Source organism: Delphinus delphis, chromosome 2 (genome assembly GCF_949987515.2).
Source record: "Delphinus delphis chromosome 2, mDelDel1.2, whole genome shotgun sequence".
Lineage (NCBI taxonomy): Eukaryota > Metazoa > Chordata > Mammalia > Artiodactyla > Delphinidae > Delphinus > Delphinus delphis.
This window is the reverse complement of record NC_082684.1, coordinates 28,569,962-28,594,050: the sequence shown is the minus strand read 5'-3', so window position 1 is coordinate 28,594,050 and position 24,089 is coordinate 28,569,962. Positions and strand designations below refer to the sequence as shown.

Here is a 24,089-nt window from a genome sequence, read left to right as displayed (position 1 = left end):
CGCCCAGCCTGTGCAACATGTGTGTCCATAGCTGTGTCTTGCAAGTAGGCACATGTGGGTGCGAGTGTGCCAGCGCCCTCAGTCCAGGCAGGTTCCTGGGGGCCTGGGACCGAGAGCATTTGGTGCTGAGGCTGTGGTCCGAGGCAGACAGAGATGGTTTCCTCCCCATACCACCCGTGAACAACCCCCATAAGGGAGGTATGAGGGACTCTAGAGAGGGCATTGGCAGAATGGGGCTCCTTGGTGACCTCGTACCTTGTGTCCACCCTTGATAGCTCCAGGCAGCTCAGTGGAGCCTCAGTCACCCTGGCTCGCATCCCTTCCACCTGATCTCCAAGGCCTTCGAGTCTAGAAGGGATTTTTCTTCAGCATGGACCTTGCCTTATCTCGCAGAGTCAAATGCACGCCATCACCCTGCATCCAGGCTACTCTGAGCAGAGAAGTCCTCCAAGCCAGAGTGCCTTCCCCTTCTCCTAAGGCCCGGATGTGGGCATGTGCTCTCAAGAACATGCTGCTAGGGACCAGGAGCAGTAGGCTTGGGGATGGAGGTCAGTCTTGGGGAAGAAATGGACGCAGGCAAAGGTGGAGGCAGGCGAGGACAGTAAGAGGCCCAGAGGGCACCAGGTGTTACAGAAATGTTTATTACAAGGATAATTATATACAATAATGGGACATTAAAACTGCTGATCCTGGGCCTGTGAGACTTCAGGGGATGCAGGGAATGGAGGGCTGGGTAACGCCTGGGATTAGGGGAGATGGTGGGACAAGTTGGTGGATTCATAGCCCCAAGCTCTGGATGGGGGACGGGAATGACCAGGTCCACAGATTGTGCACAGTGAGGTCCACAGCCTGAACTCTGAAAGGCCTGCCCTCACAGTGTGCTCCTCCTGCCTGTCTGGATGTCTCTAGAATTCTGGAGGATTCCTAGAGGTTGAGGGCGTTACGAGCAGCTCTGAGCCGGGGGGCCAGTGAAGAAGCTCCAAGGCTGACCGGGGGTCCAGCATTCAGAGGTGGGAAAACATTACTGGCCTTTGAGACACAGGCCTGACCTTCCCCTTCCTTGAGTTGGTGGAGCCCTCAGTTTGGCTCCAGCCTGGATGTTCTAGGCATAATCCAAACAGCTCTGAACCCCGCTTGGGAGGCTCCTGCCACATCCCTGCCCAGGAATACTAAGGGTCACCCCTTAGAATCCCTTAGATACATTCTCTTCATCTATCTAGACCTTGCTCACCTCCTCTAGGAAGCCTTCCTGGGCTGCTCAGCTGCCATGCCAGGCCTGTGTCCCTCCTCTCATCTCACTCACTACTCAGGGTCTCCTCGTTATGCTCCCACAGGGCTGGATCTAGGGTCCTGTGCTCAGTGGCTGCTGGGCTCATGGCACTCTCTCTCTCTGTCTACCTGGGATGGTGCCAGCTCAGAGCCCCCCGGCAGGAGCCTAGAAAAGGATGTTGGGGGAACAGGGGCAACACTATTCCAGGGCCCTCCAGGCTTTGTGTCATCTCATCTGCCTTTCGTTCCTGCACAGAGACGCTGCAAGAACCTGCCCTCAGCACAGAGTTTATACGCCCGAGATGTCCCTTCTCTGCCTAGAATCGACACTGTCTTACAAGCCCACAGGAGAGGTAAGCACCCTCCAGAACCCGAAAGACCAAGGGGTCCCTATGTCTCTATGTACTTCCCTCTCGGCTGGCTGAGGTCTGGGCATCATGAGGCAGAGAGTGGAGTTGGGGAAAGTCAGGGTGTCCCAGGTGGAGATGCCTGTGGGCTGCAAGGACTGGGTCAGCTCCTCTTCTCCCCAGGCATCCCCTTCCCTCCCTGTAATCTGTTCTTTCTCTGTGGAGAGGTTAACAGAGTCGGGTAGTGGGTTGCTTGCAGGGCAGGAGACCCTTTAGGAAATAAGCAGAATGGGGAGAGCTCCCAGCTAGAGGGAGGTCCTGCCTGGATGGCCAGGTGGGCAGCCCTACCCTCTGCTGCTTCCCAACATAGCCTGGGCTGGAGAGTGATGCTCCCAGCCCTGCTTTAGGCTGGTTGCAATAGGCAGGAAGAAGTGAAGGTTGAACCCCTCAGGTTGCAGCCTGGGAGGCCTCCTCCCAATAAGCTAGGCTCATGAGCTGTCTCCAGGGGCCAGGACTTCCCAGAGAGTCTGCTACCCCAAGCCCCCCTGCCTCCTCAGGTCGATCAGGGGAGTCAGGACGCCAGGACTTCTTGGCCACTAGCTGTGGCCATTCTGGGACATGTAAGCTGCCAGGGCTACCACCACGGCCACATAGAGACCAGCCCCGATGGCGATGGAGAGTGTGGCCAGGAATAGGGCCCGGCGGGAGGTGGTGCTAGCCAGGCGGAAGTCCCCCTTGGAGATGGCCTTGCTGGTCTAGGGAGAGAGAGGCGCTGATGAAAGGGAGCATCCCCACGCCCAGCAAAACAGCCCCAGCCCGCCAGGCCCTGACCCCAGGCCCCCCAGAGGAGCGGGGTGGCCAGAGCAGGAGCCCTGGGCCCCACGGGCTCTTACCCCCTGGGAGAAGTAGAAGGCAGCTATGCCCAGTGGCCAGAAGCAGCAGAGCATGGAGAAGATAGTGAGACCCAGGTGGTCCCTGGGAGGCAGCGTAAGGAAGTTGTCTTCGCTTTCACTCTCTGTCGAGGTTGCATCACTCTGCAAAACATGAGTGGGCTCTTGTGACCTGGCCCAGGATCACCCATTGGCAGTGATGTGGGGCAACGGGAAGACCATCTGTTGTTAGTGGGAGTGTGGGCTGGGCTCGGTACTCTCCACCAAAAGCTTTGACAGTGAATGGCCCAGTGATTCCACCCTTAGGAATTTATCACTAGGAAAGAATACAAATATACACGTACCGGAATGTTCATCACAGGATAGTAATTGGGAAAGATCAGAAACAATCTCAACACCCAATGACCAGGAGATTGGGTTAGTAATTGATGCAAGAATCTACAACGGGATACCATGTAACCCTTAAAAATCACCTTGTAGAAAATATTAGATTACGTGGAGCAAAACTGAAATTTGTTGCTTAAAGAGGACTATAACAACAACAGCAAAATGGTAATTATGTGAGGTGAAGGATGTGTTAACTAACCTTATTGTGGTAAACATTTTGTAACACGTACATGAATCAAATTATACACCTTAAACAATGTTATATACCAATTATCTCTCGATTGAGCTAGAAAAAAAACAAGAACAAAAAGTGCTATTAAAAAATTAAATATTCATAACCCTTAAAAATTGTGAATCGCTAGGTTGTACACCTACTTACATAATATTGTAAATCAACTGTTGTTCAATAAAAAAGAGACCCTAATGCAGTTAATCTTAAAAAAATTAAATAGCCCAAGCTAGTGTTTCTCCAAGTGTAGATAGCACCCGTGTCAGAAGTGCCTTTTTTTTGGTAACATACAGATTCCTGGACCCCAAGCCAGGCCTACAGAATCTCAGCACCTGGAGGTGAGCCCAAGAATCTGCATTTTAAACACACATACTCACCTCCTCCTCCTCCTCCTCCTGGTCGTCCTCTTGGCCTTGGAGCTCCTCTTGAACCCCGTAGGACACAGTCTGGATGGCGACATCCTCTTCCGCTTGGCCAGGTTCTGTGGACCGCGCCGTAGGCCCAGCGGAGGGCTCCCTGCTCTCTGTGAAGCTGGTTTCGCAGCTGTCTGCCCTGGGCTCCTTGAGCTTGTCCCTCCCCAGGAGGCAGTTGGGCCTGTACCAGGCCTCCACGGCCAGCTGCAGGGATCCTGGGTCCAGGAGCTGGTGGGCGTGAGCAGGCCCAGCACCACCCAGGAGGTAGGAGTAGATCTTCTCCCGGCATGGCCAGGCGGGAGAAGCCTCGGGGTAGGGGTAGGGGCCATGGAGGTGTGCGGGGTTCTGAGGCAGCAGTGGGTTCTGTAGCTCACTCAGACTCTCCATGGTTCTGGGGGCAGCTCTGGGGAGGAGAGCCCCAGAGCCCCAGGACTTGGTGGCCAGCTGAGCAGTCCTCAGAGAGCCTGCTGGGAGAGCAAGACAGACACCGAGGCCGGCATTCTGGGTGCAGGACCGGAAGTGGTGAAGAGCACAGACTCTGCAGTCTGACTTGCTCTAGACCCTGCCTGTACCACCGGCCAGCCGCAGGACCTTGAGTTGGCCACTCAACTCAGAATCTCCGTTTCTTTGTCTGCAGATTAGGGATAGCGGCAGTACTTACCTCATAGAGTTGGTTCATTCATCTATCCATTCAACACAGTTACTGAGCATCAGCGATGGCCAGGCACTGGAGAGATGCTGGGGATGCGATGGTGAGAAGGACGGGAAGCGGGGAGAGGAAGAAAGATGCACACTTTGTCTTCCAGAGCTTACAACTGGTGGAGAAAACGCCTGCCCTGAAGGAGAAGTACAGCAGAGGGTGTGAGAATGTACGATGGATAGAACTGACACAGAGGCGCAGGGGAGGCTTTTGAACTGAGATCTGAAGGAAGAAGATGAGCTGACAAGGTGAGGGGAGGGGGGACACGTTTCACGGAGAGGCCGAATAAAGGATGGTAGGCAAGGGAGCTGAGAGAAGGCTGGTGTGGCTCAGGGTACAGAGAAAGGTGTGAGATGGAGTGCAGGCCCAGACCGTGCAACCCCGTTTAGGCCTAAGGGGCCTTCAGGGATCTTGGCAGGGGTGATAGGATGAGATTTGGGTCCTGAAGCCTTCCTTGTGGCTGTGTGTGTGGGGCGGCTCGGACTGACTGTGATACCAGTAGGAGGCTTTGCCATGGCTTCAGGTAAGTTGAGGACAACTGGGACTCAACGGTGAGGAGATGGAGAAAAGGGGGCCGGCCTGGGGAGATACTGACAGGACTTGGTGGCAGGTGGGATGTTGGGTTGCCAGAGGATTTGTTCTAGGGTTGGTGGGACCACCGTTAGCTCAGAGCTCGCTACATGCCATGTGCTCACAGAGGTCAGTTCTTCCTGAGGAAGGATGCTTCTCCCCAGGTATGGTCTTAGGGGGATGCACCTTAGGCTAACCTCCCTTATAAGGCAAATTGTGGGATCTGGGGCAGGGCTTCCTGGGTGCTAAGGTATGGACTTGCACATCCCAGTTGGAAATGCAGACGCCCTCAGGGCTGCCTCTTCCTCTTTCAGCCAGCCCTGAGCACCTACTGTGCATTTGGGAAGGGCGCATAGTGGGTGCTCAGGACTGGCTGAAGGAGAAAAAGGCAACTTTCGAGTGGGTCTACAGCAAATCCATACACACTGTGGGGTGTGGCAGGTAGAAGTGGGGTCTGGAGAGAGAGGAGGGGCGCGCCAGGTGGCCTCAGGGGGCTTGCTGTCTCCCTCCCAGGCACATCATGAAGCTGGTGGGGGCCAGGGTCATGTCTTGCCCTGGATTTATAAACTGGAGGTTGGAGACTCAGTCCTGGCCCTGACACTTTGGGCAAATTTTCATGCCCTTCTGAGTTTCCTCACCTGTACAGTGCAGGTGATAATCCCTGCCCACCACACGAGGTTGTTTTGAGGATCCAAAGAGATGGCCGATATGCAAGTATGTTGTATATTATAAGTGGGAGGGGCTGCTATGCTCATTTCTGGGCTTTAGAACTTGTCTTCACCCCCATCTCTGGCCAGGGACTTTTTTGGCCTTCTGGCTGGTGCTCTGCTAATGGTAAAGGGTGAGATATTTTTGCCCTCCGGACTGGGTTTATCTTCCCCAGTCCTATTCCCTACCAAGAATTCACAGCCAAAGCCTTGCAAAGGCCATTTCTTCTGCCCCAAGAGAAGTGGCTGGATTCTAGAAAGCTGGTTCTTGGGGAGTGTTAAAGACAGAGCATGGCCCCAGAAATAATGCCCAGGGAATGGGACAGAGCGAGGGGAGGAAGAAGGCCAGGCGAGATTGGGGGAGGGCAGTGAGGGAGTGTCCGTGGGAGGCCAGGCTCTCCTGGCTGGGTTGCTATGAGGGCAGAGGGTGGGCTATTGCCTGCCTCGGGGCAGAGGGTCAAGGAGAGACTGCCCCTGGCTCAGACGCTCTGAGAGCCTGAGAATTGAGGCCTTGGAGCTGGGGTTCCAAGAATGTCTAACAGAGAATCCTGGAGGGGCGCAAAGAAGAGCATGTGATCCAGGTGCCCAGCTCTTCACCCAGGGAGGACACAAATGGTGCTGGAGACACTGGACTGCTACGTGCCTGGAGGGCCTGTGGGTGCATTAACCAGCTGTGGCAGAAGTTTCTCCACATACAGGGACTGGGGAAGGGGGGGAGCTTAGGTCACTACTTTCGGGGCTGCTCACAAATGCAGGGGCCTCACTACTTCTCTCTCCTTCCTCTCCAGAGGGCAAACATGCAGTGGGGGAGCCCTTGGACTGTAGTGACGTGGAAGGGCTCCTTCCTGCTGGTGCGGAGCTGGGCACCTAAGGCAGAGGCCTCACAGGGCCACGCTTACGCCTGGGCTCCTTGGGGCATATTCCCAGCAGGTCTAGTCTCTCTAACCCCCAAGGGCAGCTTCAGAGCCCCCGTCACAGCCCGCCTCCACCAGCAGATGTGACCCACAGATGTGGAGCCAAAGGACATGTGACCACAGGCACATGTACTCAGTTAGGTAAGCTGAGTTTCCATTCCTGCTCCGCCCCCATTAGCATTTTGACCTGGCACAGTTACAGTCAGTTTCTCCATCTGTAACAAGAGGGGTTGGATTAAACAGCCGTTGATGTGATGGTGGCACTAATATACCGTGATCCCATAGCCTCAAGGAGCCCCTCAGAAGTGAAATCCCCCCACTCCCTATCTTCTTCAATAGTCAGGAAGAGGTGAGCACACTCAGCACCCAGTGAGTGCAGTTTTCACCGTCCCCACTACGGCCCCTCCAGCAGGTTGAGGGAGGCAAAGGAAAGGCAACACGTCTATTTGCCAAATGGGCCGTGGAGCCAAGGAGTTATTGCCCAGCTTCCCACTCCCCCTGGGCTGCCCCCGTCCCGGCCCTGCCCCTGCTCACCTCGCCCACCCTCTGCGCTTCCATCCATGTGGGCCTTTCTGAGGGAGTAGGGCTGGGGAGACCAACCCTAGGGCCCTCGGAACAGATTAATGCGTCATATTCGCCCCTGCCCCGTGCTCTGCCTCACCAAGAGGCCAAGCTCTAATCCCCCAGAAGCAAAGGAGGGATACTTGTGTCCAGGAATCAGGCCCTGGAGCTCTGAAGACCATAGGGGCATTTGCAGGGTGCTTGTCCAGGGCAGGCAGGAGTGGCTGTGTCCCAGCTCACCCCCCTGTTCCTACCAGCCACCCTCTCTTGGTCAAAGTACACCCAGCTGAGCCTCGGAAACCCAAGCCACATAGCCTCGCCTGGATCACTGCCCTCCAACCCCCCAACACACACATGCTCTGATGGCGCCTTTAGGCAGAACTTCTCAGCACTTCACGCACAAACATGAAGCGTGCATTCACCCCGGGTTTTCCACAGTAGGGACAAACTGGAAGCCACCTGAACGTCTGACATTTGGGGACAAGTTAAGTAAATTATGGTGCAACAGCACAGCAGTACAAGGCCTTCAAACAGGTTTGCAAAGAGGAATAACGTGAGAAAGTGCTCTCTGCAGATTCAGCGAGAAGGGAGAAAAGAACACCGTATGTGCACGTAATCGCAACTCTGCCAAAATGTCAACGGTGATTATCTCCAGGGGTGGGAGCACAGGTGCTTCTCATTTTTTTTTTCTTTTGACACCATGTTTTTTCTGTTTTCCACATGCATTTTTTTACGATGAGCACGCACTACTTCTAAACCAGGCAAAAATTAATGGATTTCTTCTGAGCCAAATTATCTAAAATCAGTTTAAAACCTCCCCAGGCTGGGGCATTCCTTCTGAGTTTGGGGGCTGAGCACAGCATGAAAACCTGCCCCCCGCTCCCCCCAGTATGCACAGAGAGGCACGTCACACACACACGCACATACATGCATGCACGCAAGTGCATACTCACACCCGCACCTCCACCAAGTCAGGGGCTGCAGTACCCGCTCACAGCCAAGCCACGGGTCACGGTTCTCTAACAGGTCATGTTCTTTCCATAACCTGCTAGGGCCACACAGGAGTTCACTGAGCTGACCCTGGGGACCCAGCACCGAGTCCTGGCCAGCAGGGGGTGGTGGCTGGGCTCCAGGCCCAGCCTTCTCTGCCCTTGGCCTGACCTGACCTTTGGCCTGTTGCTTAGGGCTGCCTCTCTCTCTCTGTTCCCTGGAATAAGGGACCAGCATTCAATGCAGAGCAATTTTCATCTCCACCTCTGCTGCCTGGTCTCACCTGGACTGCGTGTCCTTCCAAACTGTGTACGGTACTGTGTACATGCACACTTGCTGGTGAACATGTTCCTCTGTGTGTGTGTGTGTGTTTGTGTGTGCACATGTGCATGCACACGTGTGCACTCAGCTCCAGAGGAAAACATGAGATGTCTGGGATTCTGAATGAAAGAAGATTGCTCCAAACGTGTGGTCATGGCTGGAGGTCTGGGCCCCGCAAGAGGAGAGGGAGAGAGGTGCGTCTGTGAAGCCACAGTCCCTGGCTTGTTTCCTTTTGAGCTGAGAAGTGAACTGGGCCCTAAGGTTTTCCATGCCCTGATTTGGGGAAGGAGAGCACAATGACACCTCCCAGACTAGGGACAGGAAACCATCCAGGAATCCACTGGAGTCCAAATACAGCCTCCCACGGGAGTCTGATTGCACTGGAGTCCAGTCATACAGTGTGACAGTAGTTTATCTATAAAATGTATGGAAAGGGTAGAAGGAGTGGAAGGGGTTGATTTTTAACAGCTCAGCTCAACATGACCCTGGGATTCTACTGGGAGAAGAAGAAGAACTTACTTATTGAGCTTTTTGCAACGTGCCAGGAACTGAACTGTTCTAAACGCTCATTTTGACTCTATAATTCTAGTGGGAGAATAACAATAGGACAGAGGGCTTCCTTTCCAGCAGTTGCAGACTAACTTGTGTCACACCAAACCAGCCAATGACAGCTAGAAAAGCTAGGGGAAAATACGAAGGCATTGAAGAATCACCGAGGGAGCATGAACTTGAGGGGTCAAGGTGCCAAGATTCCACAGAAGAGAGAAACATGGTAGTGATTACATGACTGCAGGTATTTCACAGAACTCACTGAATTGTACACCTGAAATGAGTGACTATTATTGTATGTATATTATACCTCAAAGCTGATATTTTTAAAAAGACAAAGACTAAATTTTTAAAACGACACAATGCAAACTACATGCTACTAATAATCAATGTACCCTAAATATAGAAATACAAAAAAATTCAAATTTAAAGGCTGAAATAATAACACCTCAACACTTACTAAATTCTTACTGTGTTCCAGGCACTGTTCCAAATGTGATGTATTATCTCATTTAATCCTTACAGTAACTCTATGAATCATTATCTCCATTTTACAGATAAAGACATTGAGGCATAAGAAAGTTATAAATGCCCACAGGCACACAGCTGGTGAGTGGTGAGCTGGGCATGGACCCTGGAAGTCTGACTCAAGAGTGACTGTGCTCTGGTGTCATCACATGTCAGCTGCCGTCTATTGAGTGCTTGCTGTGTTTGAACACCATGCCAAGTACTTCAAATGCAGTATCTCATTGAATCCATCCCCTTTCACATGGGTGGGGAGGATGCGACTCAGAGAGGTTAAATAGGCTTTCTGAGAACACACAGCTGGAGAGTGACAGAGCCCCATTTGACCCAGGCCTGTCTGATCAGAGCTCATGCTGGCCTGAACAGCATCAAGTTCAGGATTAGCTGTGGGCGTCCGGCTTAGAGGAAGTGTTTTTCATGCACTGCCTGGTGGGCTCTGAAATGTCTGGGAAGAGGCACCATGAATACTGTTAAAAAGAGACCACAGGAGCAGTGGTTAAGAATCCGCCTGCCAGTGCAGGGGACATGGGTTCGAGCCCTGGTCCGGGAAGATCCCACATGCCGCGGAGCAACTAAGCCCGTGTGCCACAACTACTGAGCCTGTGCTCTAGAGCCCGCAAGCCACAATTACTAAAGCCCGCGCGCCTAGAGTCCGTGCTCCACAACAAGAGAAGCCACCGCAATGAGAAGCCAGTGCACTGCAACAAAGAGTAGCCCCTGCTCACCACAACTAGAGAAAGCCCGCGAGCAGCAACAAAGAACCAACACGACCATAAATAAATAAATAAATAAATAAAAGAGAGAGACCACAGGGACAGTGTGATGTGGGACCAGGAGGATGGGGACAGTCCTCATCAGAAGCCTGTAAAATTATAACAGCTACTATTTACTGCATCCTCACACGAGCCCCGTGTTTCACACACTTTATCTCAAAACTGTACAATTCATGAAATTGGCTATTATTATTTCTCATTTTTCAGATGAGGAAACTGAGGCTCAGAAAAGTTAAGTAACTTGCCCAAGATTAAACAGTGACAGACCCTGGATTTGAACCTAGGTTTAACTGAGTCCAAATCCTGGCCTTTCATTTACTACACATTTCCGAGAGCCTACCCGTGTGTAGAGGGTTGTGATAGATGGTGTGGGTGTGAGAATGGTGAAGACTTGGTCTTGAACGGATTAAAACCAGGGCCTTCGTGAAGGGAATGGGAAATGGGAGCTTTAAGAAAAGATTAAGAGATTTGTGGTGATTTAGCAGCCCAGAGATGGCTGCCTAGATAACTTTAAGGTCTGGATTCAAATAAATACAGAGTTTTTGTGAGGGAGCTCAACCTCTGACCACTATCTCTCAGTGCAGCAAGAGAGATTGCTTCTAAGCTGTAAGATAAAAGCCAGAACTTCCTAGCAGGGCAGAAGATTAAATAGAAATGATTACAATCCAGGGAAGAGGTGCTGTCTTTAAGAACAGGTGCTAGACTATCTTCCAGGCAGACAGTATGTAAACCGTTCTGTAAACTGCGAAGTGCTGTGACTTCGGTGGCTGTTTGCAGGTGGCTTAGGGCTGGATTTGATGATTTCTGGCCTGTAAGCAAGAGAGCCCCCAGGCCAGCTTTGGAGTCATGGTTGCAGCTTGTTGCATCTCACAGTAAAGAGAGCAAGAGTCGGGGGTCGGGGTTAGGTTGGAAGGCAGCAGAGTTGAGGGAAAATGGGGAATTCAGCTTTCTTTGCTTCAGCTGCCTCCTCAGGAAGCTTATGCAATGGATTATCCTTTCTCTCTCCTCTGTCTTCAAAGGCTCCAAACTCCTGATCCTTCCTGTTGGCACTTAAACATATTGCTGTTCCCCTGGCTTAAAAAAGTGATAACTGTAAAACCCGACTGCCAATCCTTTCCTCCCATCGAGAGGCAGGGGTCTATGTCCCTCCTGTCTAATCTGAGTGGGCTTGGGACTGCTTCCACCACAGAGCCCAGCAAAAGTGATGCTATGAGACTTCAGAGGCCGGGTTATAAAAGGCCATGCAGCCTTCACCTTGTTCGCTAGACTACTCACTCTTGGGACCCTGAGCTGCTGTGGATTACTCTGAGGCCGTCATGCTGGAGGCGCTGTGTGTGTAATGCTCTGGTCGGTGAAGCCTGCTGAGCCCAGCTTTCTGGCCATCCCCAAGATGCCAGACATGAGTGAAGCCATCTTGGACTCTTCAAACCAGCCCATCTGTCCTCTGAATACCACAGGGTGACCTCTGTCCATGCCACATGGAGTGGTATAATCACATAGCTCAAACCTGCATGAATTTCTGACCCTAAACATTGTGAGATATAATAAAATGTCCATTGTTTTAGCCAGTAAATTTTGGGGTAGTTAGGCAGGAATCAGTACAGAGACACCAGGAATAACTGGAACATCTGTCCTCAGTGCCACTTCCCCCCTTCAGCTCCTGTCCTCTCCCTCTCCTTTACCTCACAGCTGCACTGCTCAGAAGCATTGTCTCCGTGCACATCAGAATACTTCAGCTCTCAGCTCAGAAGTCACCTCCTTAGGGAGGTCACCCCTCCATCCTCAGCCTAGGTTTAGGTTGCCTGGTTATCTGCTCTCCAGGCTCCAGCTCTTCCTCTCCAAGAGCTTATCACAGTCTCCATATATGTGTGATTCCTTGATTAGTGTCTTTCTCCCTCACCAGAGCTCGTGAGCTTCAAGAGGGTGGGGAGTGTGTCTGTCCCTCATATTTGCAGCCCCTTTTCCGGCACAGAGTAGGCATTCCATAAACAGTTGATTTCATGAATGAGTGAATGAATTAGTGAATGAATGAGCTAGGTGTGCTGAGTCTCCTCCTTAAGAAAGTACTTTCCAGTACTGGGATGGGTGGAGCACATCTGGCTGGGGCACATTTAGTTCTGCACAACAAACATTTCTTAAGCAATTCAGACCAGTTCTTGGAATGCAAAAATAAGCCAGAAGTGGTACCTGTTTTGAGGAGTAGTGGAGAATACAGACTAGCAAATACAAAGTTTCAATGCCATGGAGTAAGCTGTGCTAGCAGTCCATGGAGTATTATGTGTGACCTGATGTGGGACTCCTGTCTTGAGATGGGAGTGGATGTGATGGTGGGACCTCGGAAAAGGCTTTCACAGCAGGTGACACGTGAACTGAGTCTTGAAGAAAAAAATGAGTCATTAGGTAAGACAATGAGAGAAGAGCATTTCCAGCAGAGGAAACAGGACAGAGGCATGGGGTGGTGTTATAGAGGGGAAACCAGGTGGCTTGGTATTGATGGAATCAAGCAAGAGAGGTGGGAAGGCTTCCTATTCCTTGCAGAGAAGCTTTTTTCTTTGGGCAGTGGGGAGCCAATGATGGTTGTAGCAAGGAAGTGATACGGTCATACCCATGTTTTAGGCAGAGCACTCTGGGTGGCAGCAGAAAGGATTTGAAGAGTGTGAAAATGGAAGTCCTGTTAAGAGAATATTGTAAAAATGCAGACAGGAGAGGATGAGGATCTGAACCTGATCTATAGCAAAATGGATGGAGATGAAGGGTCATACCTGAGGAGTAGTTAGGAGGCTAAATGAATAGGACTTTGAGACTAACTATAAGTGAGGGAGAGGTAGGAGCAAGAATGACTCCCAGGTTCTGGGTTTTTTTTTGACTAAGTAGAAGGTGATGCCACCAACTTAGGCAAAAAATCTAGGGGGAAGCTGTTGGTTCAAGAAGGCAGCCTGAGCACAAATGACCACCTCTTCTCCCTCGTAAGTTTCCATGAAAATGACAGGACATATATTTTCAAAAGAATAAAATCACAACAAAACTGGAAAACAGAAAAGAATGATATCAGTGGATCAGAAGCACAGAGGAATTTCTAGGAGATAAAGAACAGATAAGATTCTCTGGTGAAGAAATCAGTACAGAGACACTCACAGTCCCAAACACCGGAAGTAAGAACAATTCCTGTTCAAAGGAGAGGCCTGTTAGGGAAACAAACTTACCCAGCTTCGGAGGATTATGGAAAACAGCTACATGAAAATAAAAGAGAAAGATTAAATAAACAAATAGAAAATTGACCCAATAAGATTCCCAAATCATTCAAGCTATAGAAAAGATATTAAAAATCTTTTTCAATTCATGTCCTTAGAAAGATATAAGAGCACATTGCATCCATAAAAGAAAAACAGTCTGCTATGAAAAAGGAGCAAAGAACAAAGAAGTATTTTTGAAATTGAAAATAATTGTCTAAATTTTCAAAAATTCAGTGGAGAAGCTGGATAATAGAATGGTCACAGTTAAAGACTAACTTTTTTTGTTTGTTTTGCGGTACGCGGGCCTCTCACTGTTGTGGCCTCTCCCGTTGTGGAGCACAGGCTCCGGACGCGCAAGCTCAGCGGCCACGGCTCACGGGCCCAGCAGCTCCGCGGCATGTGGGATCTTCCCGGACGGGGACACGAACCCGTGTCCCCTGCATCGGCAGGCAGACTTTCAACCACTGCACCACCAGGGAAGCCCAAAGACTAACTTTTTAATGTAAAAGAAAAAGTTAATGAAATCTCCCAAGACATAGGGCAAAAAGACAAAAAGATGGAAGATATGCAAGTTAAGAGACATGGAAGAGAGTCCCAGGAGATCGAACATCCATCTAACAGGAGTGTCAGAAAGACAGAACAGAGACGCTGGAGGAGAAAAATAGTAAATAAAGAAGTAAAAGCAGAACGTGTTTCCTGAGCTGAAAAATAAAAACGCATATGTAGATTGAAACGGGTCATCAAGTACCAAGCTGGAAAAATGAAACACACACACACACACACACACACACACGCACACGCACACGCACACGCACACACACACACACGCAAATGGAAGAATACGTGTTTGAGTTTGGTTTTAAAGTGCCTTTGGGATATAAGAGTAGAAACTCCACCTGGCAATTGATGTATAGAGTTGAAGCCCTGGGTGCTGGTCAGGGCTGGAGAGAGATTTGAGAATGATTGAAGGACATGTGGAGAGTGAGGAGAAGAGGGCTGAGGGGGAAACCCAGGGAAGAGAGAGAAACAGCTGGAACACTTCTCAGCTCCAATGGGAAGCTTCTCAGTTGCTCTTTTCCCGGGAACATCAGTCCACCCTCTTTTTTATCCACTGCCACCCTGGCTCCTATAGGCTGGACTGGCCTCTCCTTCAGAGCAAAAGCTGCTTGCCTGGGGGGTGGGTTTGTGGCTGAGAAAGGTGAAAATTGCTGGGAGAATTGGGTGGTGACACCACTACTCAAATTAGTCCATTTTCAGGTGGAAATCAGATCATTATTCTTGCTGAAACAACCTGTCTCCCCACTGAAGCAGCTCATTCTCAACCACTTAGAATCAAATAGTGCATCTAATGGTGGAAGATAACACATCTAGCACTGGGCCCTCACTCCCTGCTTGGTTTGCTTGGGGCAGGGTGGTAGGGGAGCTGCAGGAAGGAGGGAGAGAGAGTAAAGGAGGAGGCAAGAGAAGAGAGGACCTGGATACAAAGAGCAGGAATGAGATCAGTCCTTAGTGTCCCCTGGCTTGTAGCAGAGGGGGCCTTGCTCCAGGCAGGCTGTCCACCGAGCCCCTAAGAAGGGAAGGAGGTTGTAAAGTGCCAAAGGTTTAGAGATCTGGGATGTTTCTTCTTCCCAAATTGAAGCCTGTTCCTTCTGCTTTTTTCTCCCTGGAATGGTGTACTTTAGGGCTGGAAGTCCCTTGAGGACGCACAGATGAATTGGCTTTTTGAACCTGAAGGTAATTAATAACGTACAGATTTCTCCAGATATTCTCTGCCTCTGTCATTTTGTGTGTGCTACCAGGGGAAGGGGCCTGCATGTGAATATTTCAGTTTCAGTCTCTTTCTTCACACACACATACACACACACACACCATTTCTTAATGACCATGTCTCATTGATTTCTTCCTCTTCCTCAGATCTCCCTGCCACCCACCCCCCCTCCACCCCAAGCTCCATAACTGAGATCAACAAGTCACGTGCCAGGGTTGACTCTCTTCTTCCCTTTGAGGCCTTGTGAAGAGGGTCAGAATGGGAGCCTCGGTAGGGAGGGGGCTGGAGGGGAAGATAAGAAGTAGCCAGTGGGTAGTTTTCCCTGGCTGGGAGAGGAGCCAGATGTGTCTGCCTGGGTGACCAGAGGTGCCCTGCACCCTGACAGCTCTGGGGGTGGGAAGTCTATCCAGACAGCTGCAGAAGAGGGGTGCTGTACTGTTCTAGTCCCCGCAGCAGGCCAGCGCCCTGACAGACCAGTCTCGCAGAAAATAAAGCCCCTTTCTATGCTTTCTGCTGCCACCGTTGCCGTCACTTTGTTATGAGGGTTAGTGACTGTCCATTAACTCCGGAGAGCTGAGAGCTGATTCTTGCTGCACCAACAGCTGGGAGCCAGAAAGTGCTGACATGGGGGAGGGGCTGATTCCCCCACCCTGGCTGGGCGTTTGCAGGGTAAGTCCGGGAGGTCACTGGCATGGCTTACTCAGCTCTACCCAAGTGCCAATTAGCTAAGGTTTTTCTGAACATCACCGGGCCTGCCGCAGTTGAGGAAAATTATTGTCAGAGAAGATCATTTTGTTTTTAAATTTAAAAACTCTCCCCAGGGATGGATCTTTCCAGACTGTGCCCGTCTCTAGTCTTCTTAGGAGGAGGAAGCAGCCCTCGGAGGAAATGGCCTAGGACTGGGTCCCTGGCCCTTGGCTACTCACAGTGATGTTCTGGGGGGAGTGCTTTCCTGGCCTCTTGGCTTGGAGGCAGGGACCCTCCCAGCTCAGCAACTGTACACCCTCATGACTTTCTCAGGGAAATAAGGAAGAGAGGGGAATCTGAAGAAAACACCAAAACGATATGTGGCCTTTTCTGGTTCCTTTGTTCCCTTCTACTCCATTAATAAAATCTAATTCTTTACTGAGAGGATATAACTTACTCTCCAAACCAGGTTAATAAAGCTGGTATTCTGTGTTCAAGGAGAACTGAGGGATTTGTGGCCTTGGGCCTCAGAGAGCCCCACAGAACATCAAGGCTTAGAATCTTAAAATTCATCTAGCTCAACCCTCTTCTTTTACAGATGAGAAAACTGAAGCCCACAGAGGGGAAGGGAGCTGTCTGAGACAGTCAGTGGCAGTCAACACAGGGCTGTTGACTTCCAGTCAAATGCTTTTGTTCTGAGATATTTTAAAACTTCACTCTCTTATTTTACACCCAATTACTGAGTCCTTACTATCTTCCAGGTGCTATGGGGGAGGGGAGGTGTGGAGGAAAGCAAAGAGATGAAAACAACACAACCCTTGCCTTCAAGGAGCTGTTTCCCTAGATCTGTGATTCTTGGGAAAAAAACAAAACAAAACAAAACAAAACTGTGAGTCAGACTCTCACCCTATATTGTCTTCTATAGGTGATGATGGAAGAGGAGAAGGGGAGGGAACCCTTTGGGCTCCTCAAGATTTATAAGTTGAGCTTCACTTACTCTGGTGCCCCAGGAAGGCCAAGGACAAAGAAAGCCATGGCCGGGCTGGGAGAAAATGGGGTAAGGGTGGCAATGATCAGGTCTCCGCCAGCAGGTCTGACTGGTGGATGGGGACAGTGACAGCAGCTCACACTTGTATGGTGGCATACAGTTGACAAGGCTTCAGTCATGGGCGTTGTTTCATTGACTCCTAAGGCAGTTCCCTGAGGTGAACAGAGCAGCTACCTTATCGCCACTTTAGGTATGAGGAAACTGAGGTTCAGAGAGCTCAGGTAACTGGCCTAAAGCCAGTAAGTGCCAGCGCCCAGCTAGGAACTCCTAGTTTAGTGCTCTTTCTACGATTGACAGTGGAGAAGTTGTGCTGGGTGGGGAGGATGGGGATAAAGCAGTGGTCAGCCACAGCGCGAGGCCAGTCTTCCTCTACGCAGTTTTATTTTGCTCACTACGTTCTGCCACTCAGAGAACTCTGCTCTGAAGAAATGGAAGCACTTTGCAGGCCTGAATGAGCTCATTCAGCATGCTCTTGCCAGAAAGAGGGAGGACTCCAAATGGAGGTCTGTCTAGGGTCACCAGTATTCAGTCACATAATAGAAAACTGGACTCAGGTTCCCCAGCTCTGCCCTCACACACCAAGCAACGTGTTGCAAAACCAGCCTGCTTCCATGAGAGTCCAGAGGGCCACAGGAAAAAAACTGAGGTATCTTCTGGTACCTCCCTCCTCTGGAGAAATGGGCCTGGCCCATCCCTTGGCCCAAGGGCCGTTTGAGGGCAAAGAAATGTTGAGGCAGAGGGACCAGAGCCACCCGGGCACCCTTATGAACAGGCTTGGAGGAGGAGAGGGGAGATTAGTGAAGCTGGCTCAGATTTCCCTAGTGTCGCAGAGCCCTGGTGGGGACTGGGGTACCAGGAGTCCAAGAGACTCTCATCAGTTCCTTGTGAGCAGGGTGTCTCAGAGCTGCCCGAGGTCGGGGTCAAGGCCTGGCGGTGTAGGGTCAGGGTACCCAGGTGCATGGCTGGACCCCAGTCCCTCAGGCCCCTCCCAGCTTCTCCAGCCTGTAGGGGGAAGGGTAAGGATGGACTTGGCGCTATCTCGGGCCGCCAGCAGGAAGTCAGAGCCCCCATCGCTGAGAGGGGTCCCACTGCCCTCCCCAGCTCAATATCCCCTAGGCGCCTAGCTGTGCGCTCCCGCTGCGCCCCCAGACGGCTCCTTACCTGTCCCGCAGAGGGCAGTCCCACTTCCTCCGCGGGGCTTGGGGGGCCCGGCATGAGCCGGTGAGCGACGGCGCCCCCGCCTCGCGGCTTCGGTGAAGCTCCCAGAAGGTCGCCTCTGCTCCCGGCCCCGGGTCCCTGCCGCTGCTGCCGCCGCCGCCTCTTCAGCACCGCGGACAGCTTCCTCCCGCCACCCGCCGCCGCCGCCGCCGCAGCCCGCCCAGCCCGGCGCGGTCCCGGGAGCCCCGCATCCTGACTCGGCCCCGCCGCCGCCGCGCAGCCCTCAGCCCGGCCCGAGGCGGCTCCGCGCCGACTTGGGAGAGCAGCGAGGACGGTCCCCCGCCTCCCCGCCTCCCTCCGCCGCCGCCGCCTCTCTCTCGCCTCCGTGCTCCGTGCTGCCTTCTACGCTCCGGAATCAGCCCACCAGGCACTCCGGACCTGCTCTGGGGCGGGGCGGTGCGGGGCGGGGCGGGAAGTCGGGGGAGCCTAGAGGAGGCAGCGGAGCGATGGGCGCGCAGCTGGAACTGGCGTCTCTGGTTCCTGGAGCCGAGCCCCCTTTCCCGGCCCTTTTCCTCACCCCACTTCCGCATTCCCCCAGAAGCGATGGGCGGTACTCCCATTTTGGAGCCCCTAGGCACCCAAGCCCGGAGTTTAAACATTGATCTGCCCTAAAAAGAAAAACAAGCAAACAAAAACCACTTATTGAGCACCTACTATGTACCCGACACTACGCCGGGTTTTAATGTTTTTAACCAATATTATCTTACATTTAATTTTCTTAACAACGCTATGAGGCTATATATATATATATTTTTTTCCTTTTTCTATTTTACACATGAAGACGCCAGGCTCATAGAGATTAAATCTCTTAATTTAGAGATAACAGTGCTGTGCTGGGAAGTGCACAGGCTTTAACGACTGTGGGCCTGAGATTTGGTCCTAGGGTCTCTCTTATTAACTATATAACTTTGAATAAGTTACTTAATTTCTCAAAGGCTTGAGTTTCTCCTTAGCAAAGTGGGGGAGCTGAATTACCTCATAGGGGTCATATGAGGACAAAGTGAGATGGCATGTGTGACACATTGGCCCCAAATAGGCCCTCAGTGGGTGAGTGTTCCGTCAGTTCTCCCAGAGTGGTACCTGATATCCTCAGATATCAGCCAGAGTTTCCGGTTGCTTTGTCTCCCTGACTGTGTTGCTCTTTATCACCACCCCCCACTCCCCCACCATCCGTTTCCATTTTTTAAGTACGGAGGTATCCTCATCTTGAGTGTTAGGAGTGGATGAGGCTATTTTTTTTTACAAGGTTGAGTCTCACCATAGTACCAGGAGGTTGGGAAAGGAGGGGAGTCTCATTTTCTGAAGGTAAATAGGGGCCTGCAAAGTAAACCCCAGAGCAAGCTGAAGCTGGGACTGGGGATGGAAGGAGGCACTGAGAACCAGGCTCTGGCAGTGGGAGTCCTCCCTCCCCCATCCAAAGATACCATAGCACACTGAATGGTGGTCTCTGGGACACTCCCACATGACATGGAGTATCTGGACCAGTTCCATTTAGCTCCTAGCATGCACTATAGGAGCCAAGAGCCCCCATCATGGAGCTTGGGTCTCCTTCTCTTCAGCGCTGGGCAGAGAACCCCCTAAGCCTTGTGGTCTGTCTCAGAGTTGATATTGGTGTTTAACCTGCTGGGTGTTGAATATATTCTTGCTTTTCTTGCCTCTGCCCCATCAGAGTGGAAGCCCCAAGACAGGCTCTTGGACCACTCAACCTGAGGCCCATATAGCATCTGTACAGACATCCCCCACCCCCACACAAGACACTGTCCCTTGAGTCTATGTGTCCTCTTGCACCTTTACTCCCCTCTGCCCTCCCTTTCACAGGGGATCATGGTCCCCTACTTGGCCTTTGCCTCCCTCTGCTTCTCCCCTCCCTACCCTGGCTTTGCTCCACATCTGGGTTGCATACCGAATTACTAATCAAAAGGATAATAAAAAAGCCAGTGAAGCAAAAGCTGCATATAAATTCTAAATACTAATGTTGATAATTATATGCTGTCGCCTGGAGGGAAAACTGAAGTGAGGCCATTGGTGTTGTGTCAAGGGCCCTGGTCTCTGGCCCACCAAGAGCCCTGAGTTCTAGTCTGCTCTTTGTCACAAATTGGCTGTGAGAACTTAGGCAGTTGCCTAATCTCCCTGGGCCATTTCTTCTTCAGGACTGTAAGCCTCTTCAGTAGCTTTGAAGGAAGTGTAAGGGCCATCAGCACCATGTGAAACTTGTGACAGAGAACGGTGGGCCAATGCACCAGTACGAGTTTGTTTTAGGGAAATTACCTTTTATCCTTCACAAGATATAGGAGGCAGCTCAGGAACTGAAGCATCTACAGTTGTGCCAAGTTTCCATTCCATTCACCATTCCCTTCCTTTCTTTCTCCCTTCCTTTCTCCATTGAGCATTTTCTGCTATGTAGTGAAAGTCAGCTCCCCTGCTAGACTCTGAAAATACGAAGTGTGTCCTTGGAGGAGCTGCCATGAAGGGTGGTGGGGTAGCTAGACATGTTAACCAGCAATTCCAACACATCAAGATAAATACTCTCATAAGGTAAGTAAAAAGTACACAGAGAAGGAAATGATTAGCCCTATCTGGGGAAGTCCCAGGAGGCTTCCTGGAGGAGGTGACATTTGAGCTGAGTTTTATTAAAGCATGAGACATTCCTCAGGCAGCCCAGGAGAGGAGGAAATTCGGTATAGAAAGGCTGGAGTGAAGAGATGAGGCTGGAGAACTGATGAGGAAGCTATAGCAGAGTCCAGGAAAGAAATGGTGAGAACATGAATAAGGCAGAGTCCACAGGATGGGGAGCAGGGGATGGGTTTGAGACACTTCTGGGGGAGAACACAGTGGAGAGATTGGTTGTGGGGAAGGGAGTAGGGCATCAAGGATAATGCTGAGGCCTCCTGCTTCTGGGAAGTTGATGCTACCTACAAGAGGGCCCTGGGAGGGAAGCAAGCAAACTCTGCTTACCTTGGGTAATGCTACTGAGTGCCATAAATCCCTCAGTTTCTAGGCTTTTATACTGTCTGTTTCAATTTTATTCTTTTTTTAGTTCCTAGGAAATTTTCTTAATCCCCGTGCCCCAAATCCCATCTTATCTTTTTTTTTCGGTACGCGGGCCTCTTACTGCTGTGGCCTCTCCCGTTGCGGAGCACAGGCTCCGGACGTGCAGGCTCAGTGGCCATGGCTCACGGGCCCAGCCGCTCCGCGGCATGTGGGATCTTCCCAGACCGGGGCACGAACCCACATCCCCTGCATCGGCAGGCGGACTCTCAACCACTGCGCCAACAGCGAAGCCCCCCATCTTATCTTGATTGTCTTAGTGGAAAAGGGAAAGGTTCAGGCTTGGAACAGGAGAGGTCAGTGGGGCAGAGCAGCCCTGGAAGCCTTCCTGGAGGAAGCAGCAGGTAACCTAGCTGGGACCAGAGCAAGATCCACAGATAAGGGATAGAGTAGGCACTGGGTGAAAACCTTGGAAGAGATGACTTCACGTCCTGTTCACCTCTCTGACATTCCCCAAACAGAAAAACGTGATGGGCTCCATTTCTGTTGGAATTAGCTCTGGTTGTTAATCTCTTTCCACCTGGGGACTTTTCCTTCATAAGCTCTGTCACGCACAAACTCTTAGCTCTTTCTACAAGGGGTTGATTTGCTCACAGCGTTCCCTAAGGAATGTAAATCACCACTAAGTGTGGGGAGATCTGCTTTGTCTGCTACATCAATAGGCTGCATATTGGAAGAGATGCTCCCCATAAGGAAGAAGGCAAACCCCACCCCCATCCCAGTGAGCTCAGTCCAAGTCAAGCTCATGTTCAAGGCTACATGGCTGAGACCCACAAACCCTGGACTGGGGTGGGGTGGTGATAGGGAGACAAGCTGGCAGGTGCAGGGACAAGGAGGCCTTTGGGCTGCTCACTAGCCGAATCCTGTTCCCGTGGACACGGCTCCAAGGATGGGTTCATTTCTGGGTATAAGCATAACTCTGAACTCAAGAGAGAGCACTGGAGATCTTCCCTGCTTCTGAGTCAGACCCTCTGTTAGAGGCAGACCTTCCTCCCCGTCCCTCACCACCAACAGGGTGTGTAGTCTGTTTCTTTTATTATCATTAATGTTATTTATTTATTTTTGGCTGCGTTGGGTCTTCGTTGCTGCGCACGGGCTTTCTCTAGTTGCGGCGAGCGGGGGCTACTCTTTGTTGCGGTGCATGGGCTTCTCATTGCGGTGGCTTCTCCTGTTGTGGATCATGGGCTCTAGGCACGCGGGCTTCAGTAGCTGTGGCACGTGGGCTCAGTAGTTGTGGCTCACGGGCTCTAGAGCGCAGGCTTAGTAGTTGTGGCACACGGGCTTAGTTGCTCCGCGGCATGTGGGATCTTCCTGGACCAGGGCTCGAACGCGTGTCCCCTGCCTTGGCAGGAGGATTCTTAACCTCTCCGCCACCAGGGAATTCCCTGTAGTCTGTTTCTTAAACTTCTTTGGGTGCTCTGGATTTCATTACCACAGCTGCCCACTTCTCTCCATAAGGGACTGTAAAACTGAATTGCAGGGCTTCCTTGGTGGCGCAGTGGTGGAGAGTCCGCCTGGCGATGCAGGGGACGTGAGTTTGTGCCCCGGTCTGGGAGGATCCCACATGCCGTGGAGTGGCTGGGCCCGTGAGCCATGGCCACTGGGCCTGCGTGTCCGGAGGCTGTGCTCCGCAACGGGAGGGGCCCCAACAGTGAGAGGCCCGCGTACCGCAAAAAAAAACAAAAAAAAAAAACTGAATTGCAAAGCCAATTTTTTTTTTAATTTGTTTTTTTTTTAGCAACACACCCATTCATGCCAGAGAAATAAGATGGGGAGAGTTCTCAGCACCACTCCTGTGGAACTCCCTGCTCTCCCGCCAGGCACAGGCTCACTCAACTCTTGGAAGGAGAACAGATGAGTTACTGCAACTTTGAGAGGCAGAACCAGAGCATAAGGTGGAAGAATACAGCAACTGCAGGCTGCACAGCTCAGAACTCCATCAACATCAAGCCTGGCAGCTGCAGGCTGCCTTGGGGGCATGTGAGCATTGGCTCATTGGCAGAGGAACCTGCAGTGTTGACACTTCCACACTTTTCCAGAGCAGGGATGTGTGAGCGTAGATGTGTGAGGGTCTGGGGGGGTGGGCGTGGGAATTAGCAGCAGCAGGCTGACTAAGCAGGCTGACTGGGTTTTTCACCTGATGCAATAATGAAAATGAAAATGAGTGGAAGAATAAGAATGCTTGGTATTTGCCTTGCCCGCTACAGTTTCTGAAGCTCAGAGATCTGCTCAGCCATTATCTCATGTGTTCCTCATAAATGTGTGTCATTCCCAGGTTACAGTTGGGAAAAATGAGTCCCAGAGAAGTTAAGCAACTTCCAACCTGGAAAAAGATGTCGGACTTCGATAGTAGGCCAGAGGAAAGTTGCATTGTCACTGCTCCTTCCTCTACATTCCCTCTTGGGTCCCCTTAGCCCAGCTGAGTTAAGCCGGGATCTTCAAAAGGAACATCAGAAAAATTAAGGAAAAACAAAAGGGAAATAAACCCCCCCAAAGCACATGAAAATCCTTAGCCTTTGAGTTTGGCAAATACAGGTTCCTGACCCAGCAGAGAACGTGGGGCCTTGTGCCACTCTAATTCCACCGAGAGGAAACCTTTTTTCTTTCTGAGGAGATAAACCAATTTTATGGTCTATCATTATGTTATACGAAAGATCTAGAAATAACAGGTTTGTAGAGAAGAAATAAATGAATGGTAAATATGAGACAACAGAAATAAGTTAAAATTGAATTATTTTCCATGATATTGGGATGAAAAGCATTTCGAAGCATGTAGGTGTGGCTTTAGGGTAGGTTTTGTCCACTGGCCAAAGCCTGTCATAAAATTAAGGTGTTCAGCACCTTGTCTGCTCTACTGGCTTTCGATAAAACTGATGCATTATCCTGCCGTTCCCCTGCCCTGGAAGCTACAGCCAGCCAGGTGGGGTCTCCAGGAGGAGGCC

General features: G+C 51.2%; 1 protein-coding gene across 3 annotated transcripts; it reads right to left on the bottom strand.

The window, feature by feature from the left end:
- Positions 1-633: 633 nt before the first annotated feature.
- Positions 634-18,224, bottom strand: SYNDIG1L (synapse differentiation inducing 1 like). 3 transcript variants are annotated; one of them, XM_060003386.1, is made up of 5 exons: positions 18,043-18,224; positions 4,197-4,371; positions 3,500-4,002; positions 2,510-2,650; positions 634-2,371 (listed from the first exon to the last, which is right to left on the bottom strand). In XM_060003386.1, the coding sequence occupies exons 3-5, from the start codon at positions 3,920-3,922 to the stop codon at positions 2,213-2,215; spliced, it is 723 nt and encodes a 240-aa protein (XP_059859369.1). In that variant the 5' UTR covers positions 3,923-4,002; positions 4,197-4,371; positions 18,043-18,224; the 3' UTR covers positions 634-2,212. The 3 variants fall into 3 exon arrangements, with proteins under 3 accessions (XP_059859369.1, XP_059859370.1, XP_059859371.1); XM_060003387.1 differs by having other exon boundaries at positions 3,500-3,999; XM_060003388.1 differs by lacking the exons at positions 4,197-4,371; positions 18,043-18,224 and adding an exon at positions 3,124-3,179 and having other exon boundaries at positions 3,500-3,950.
- Positions 18,225-24,089: the final 5,865 nt, after the last annotated feature.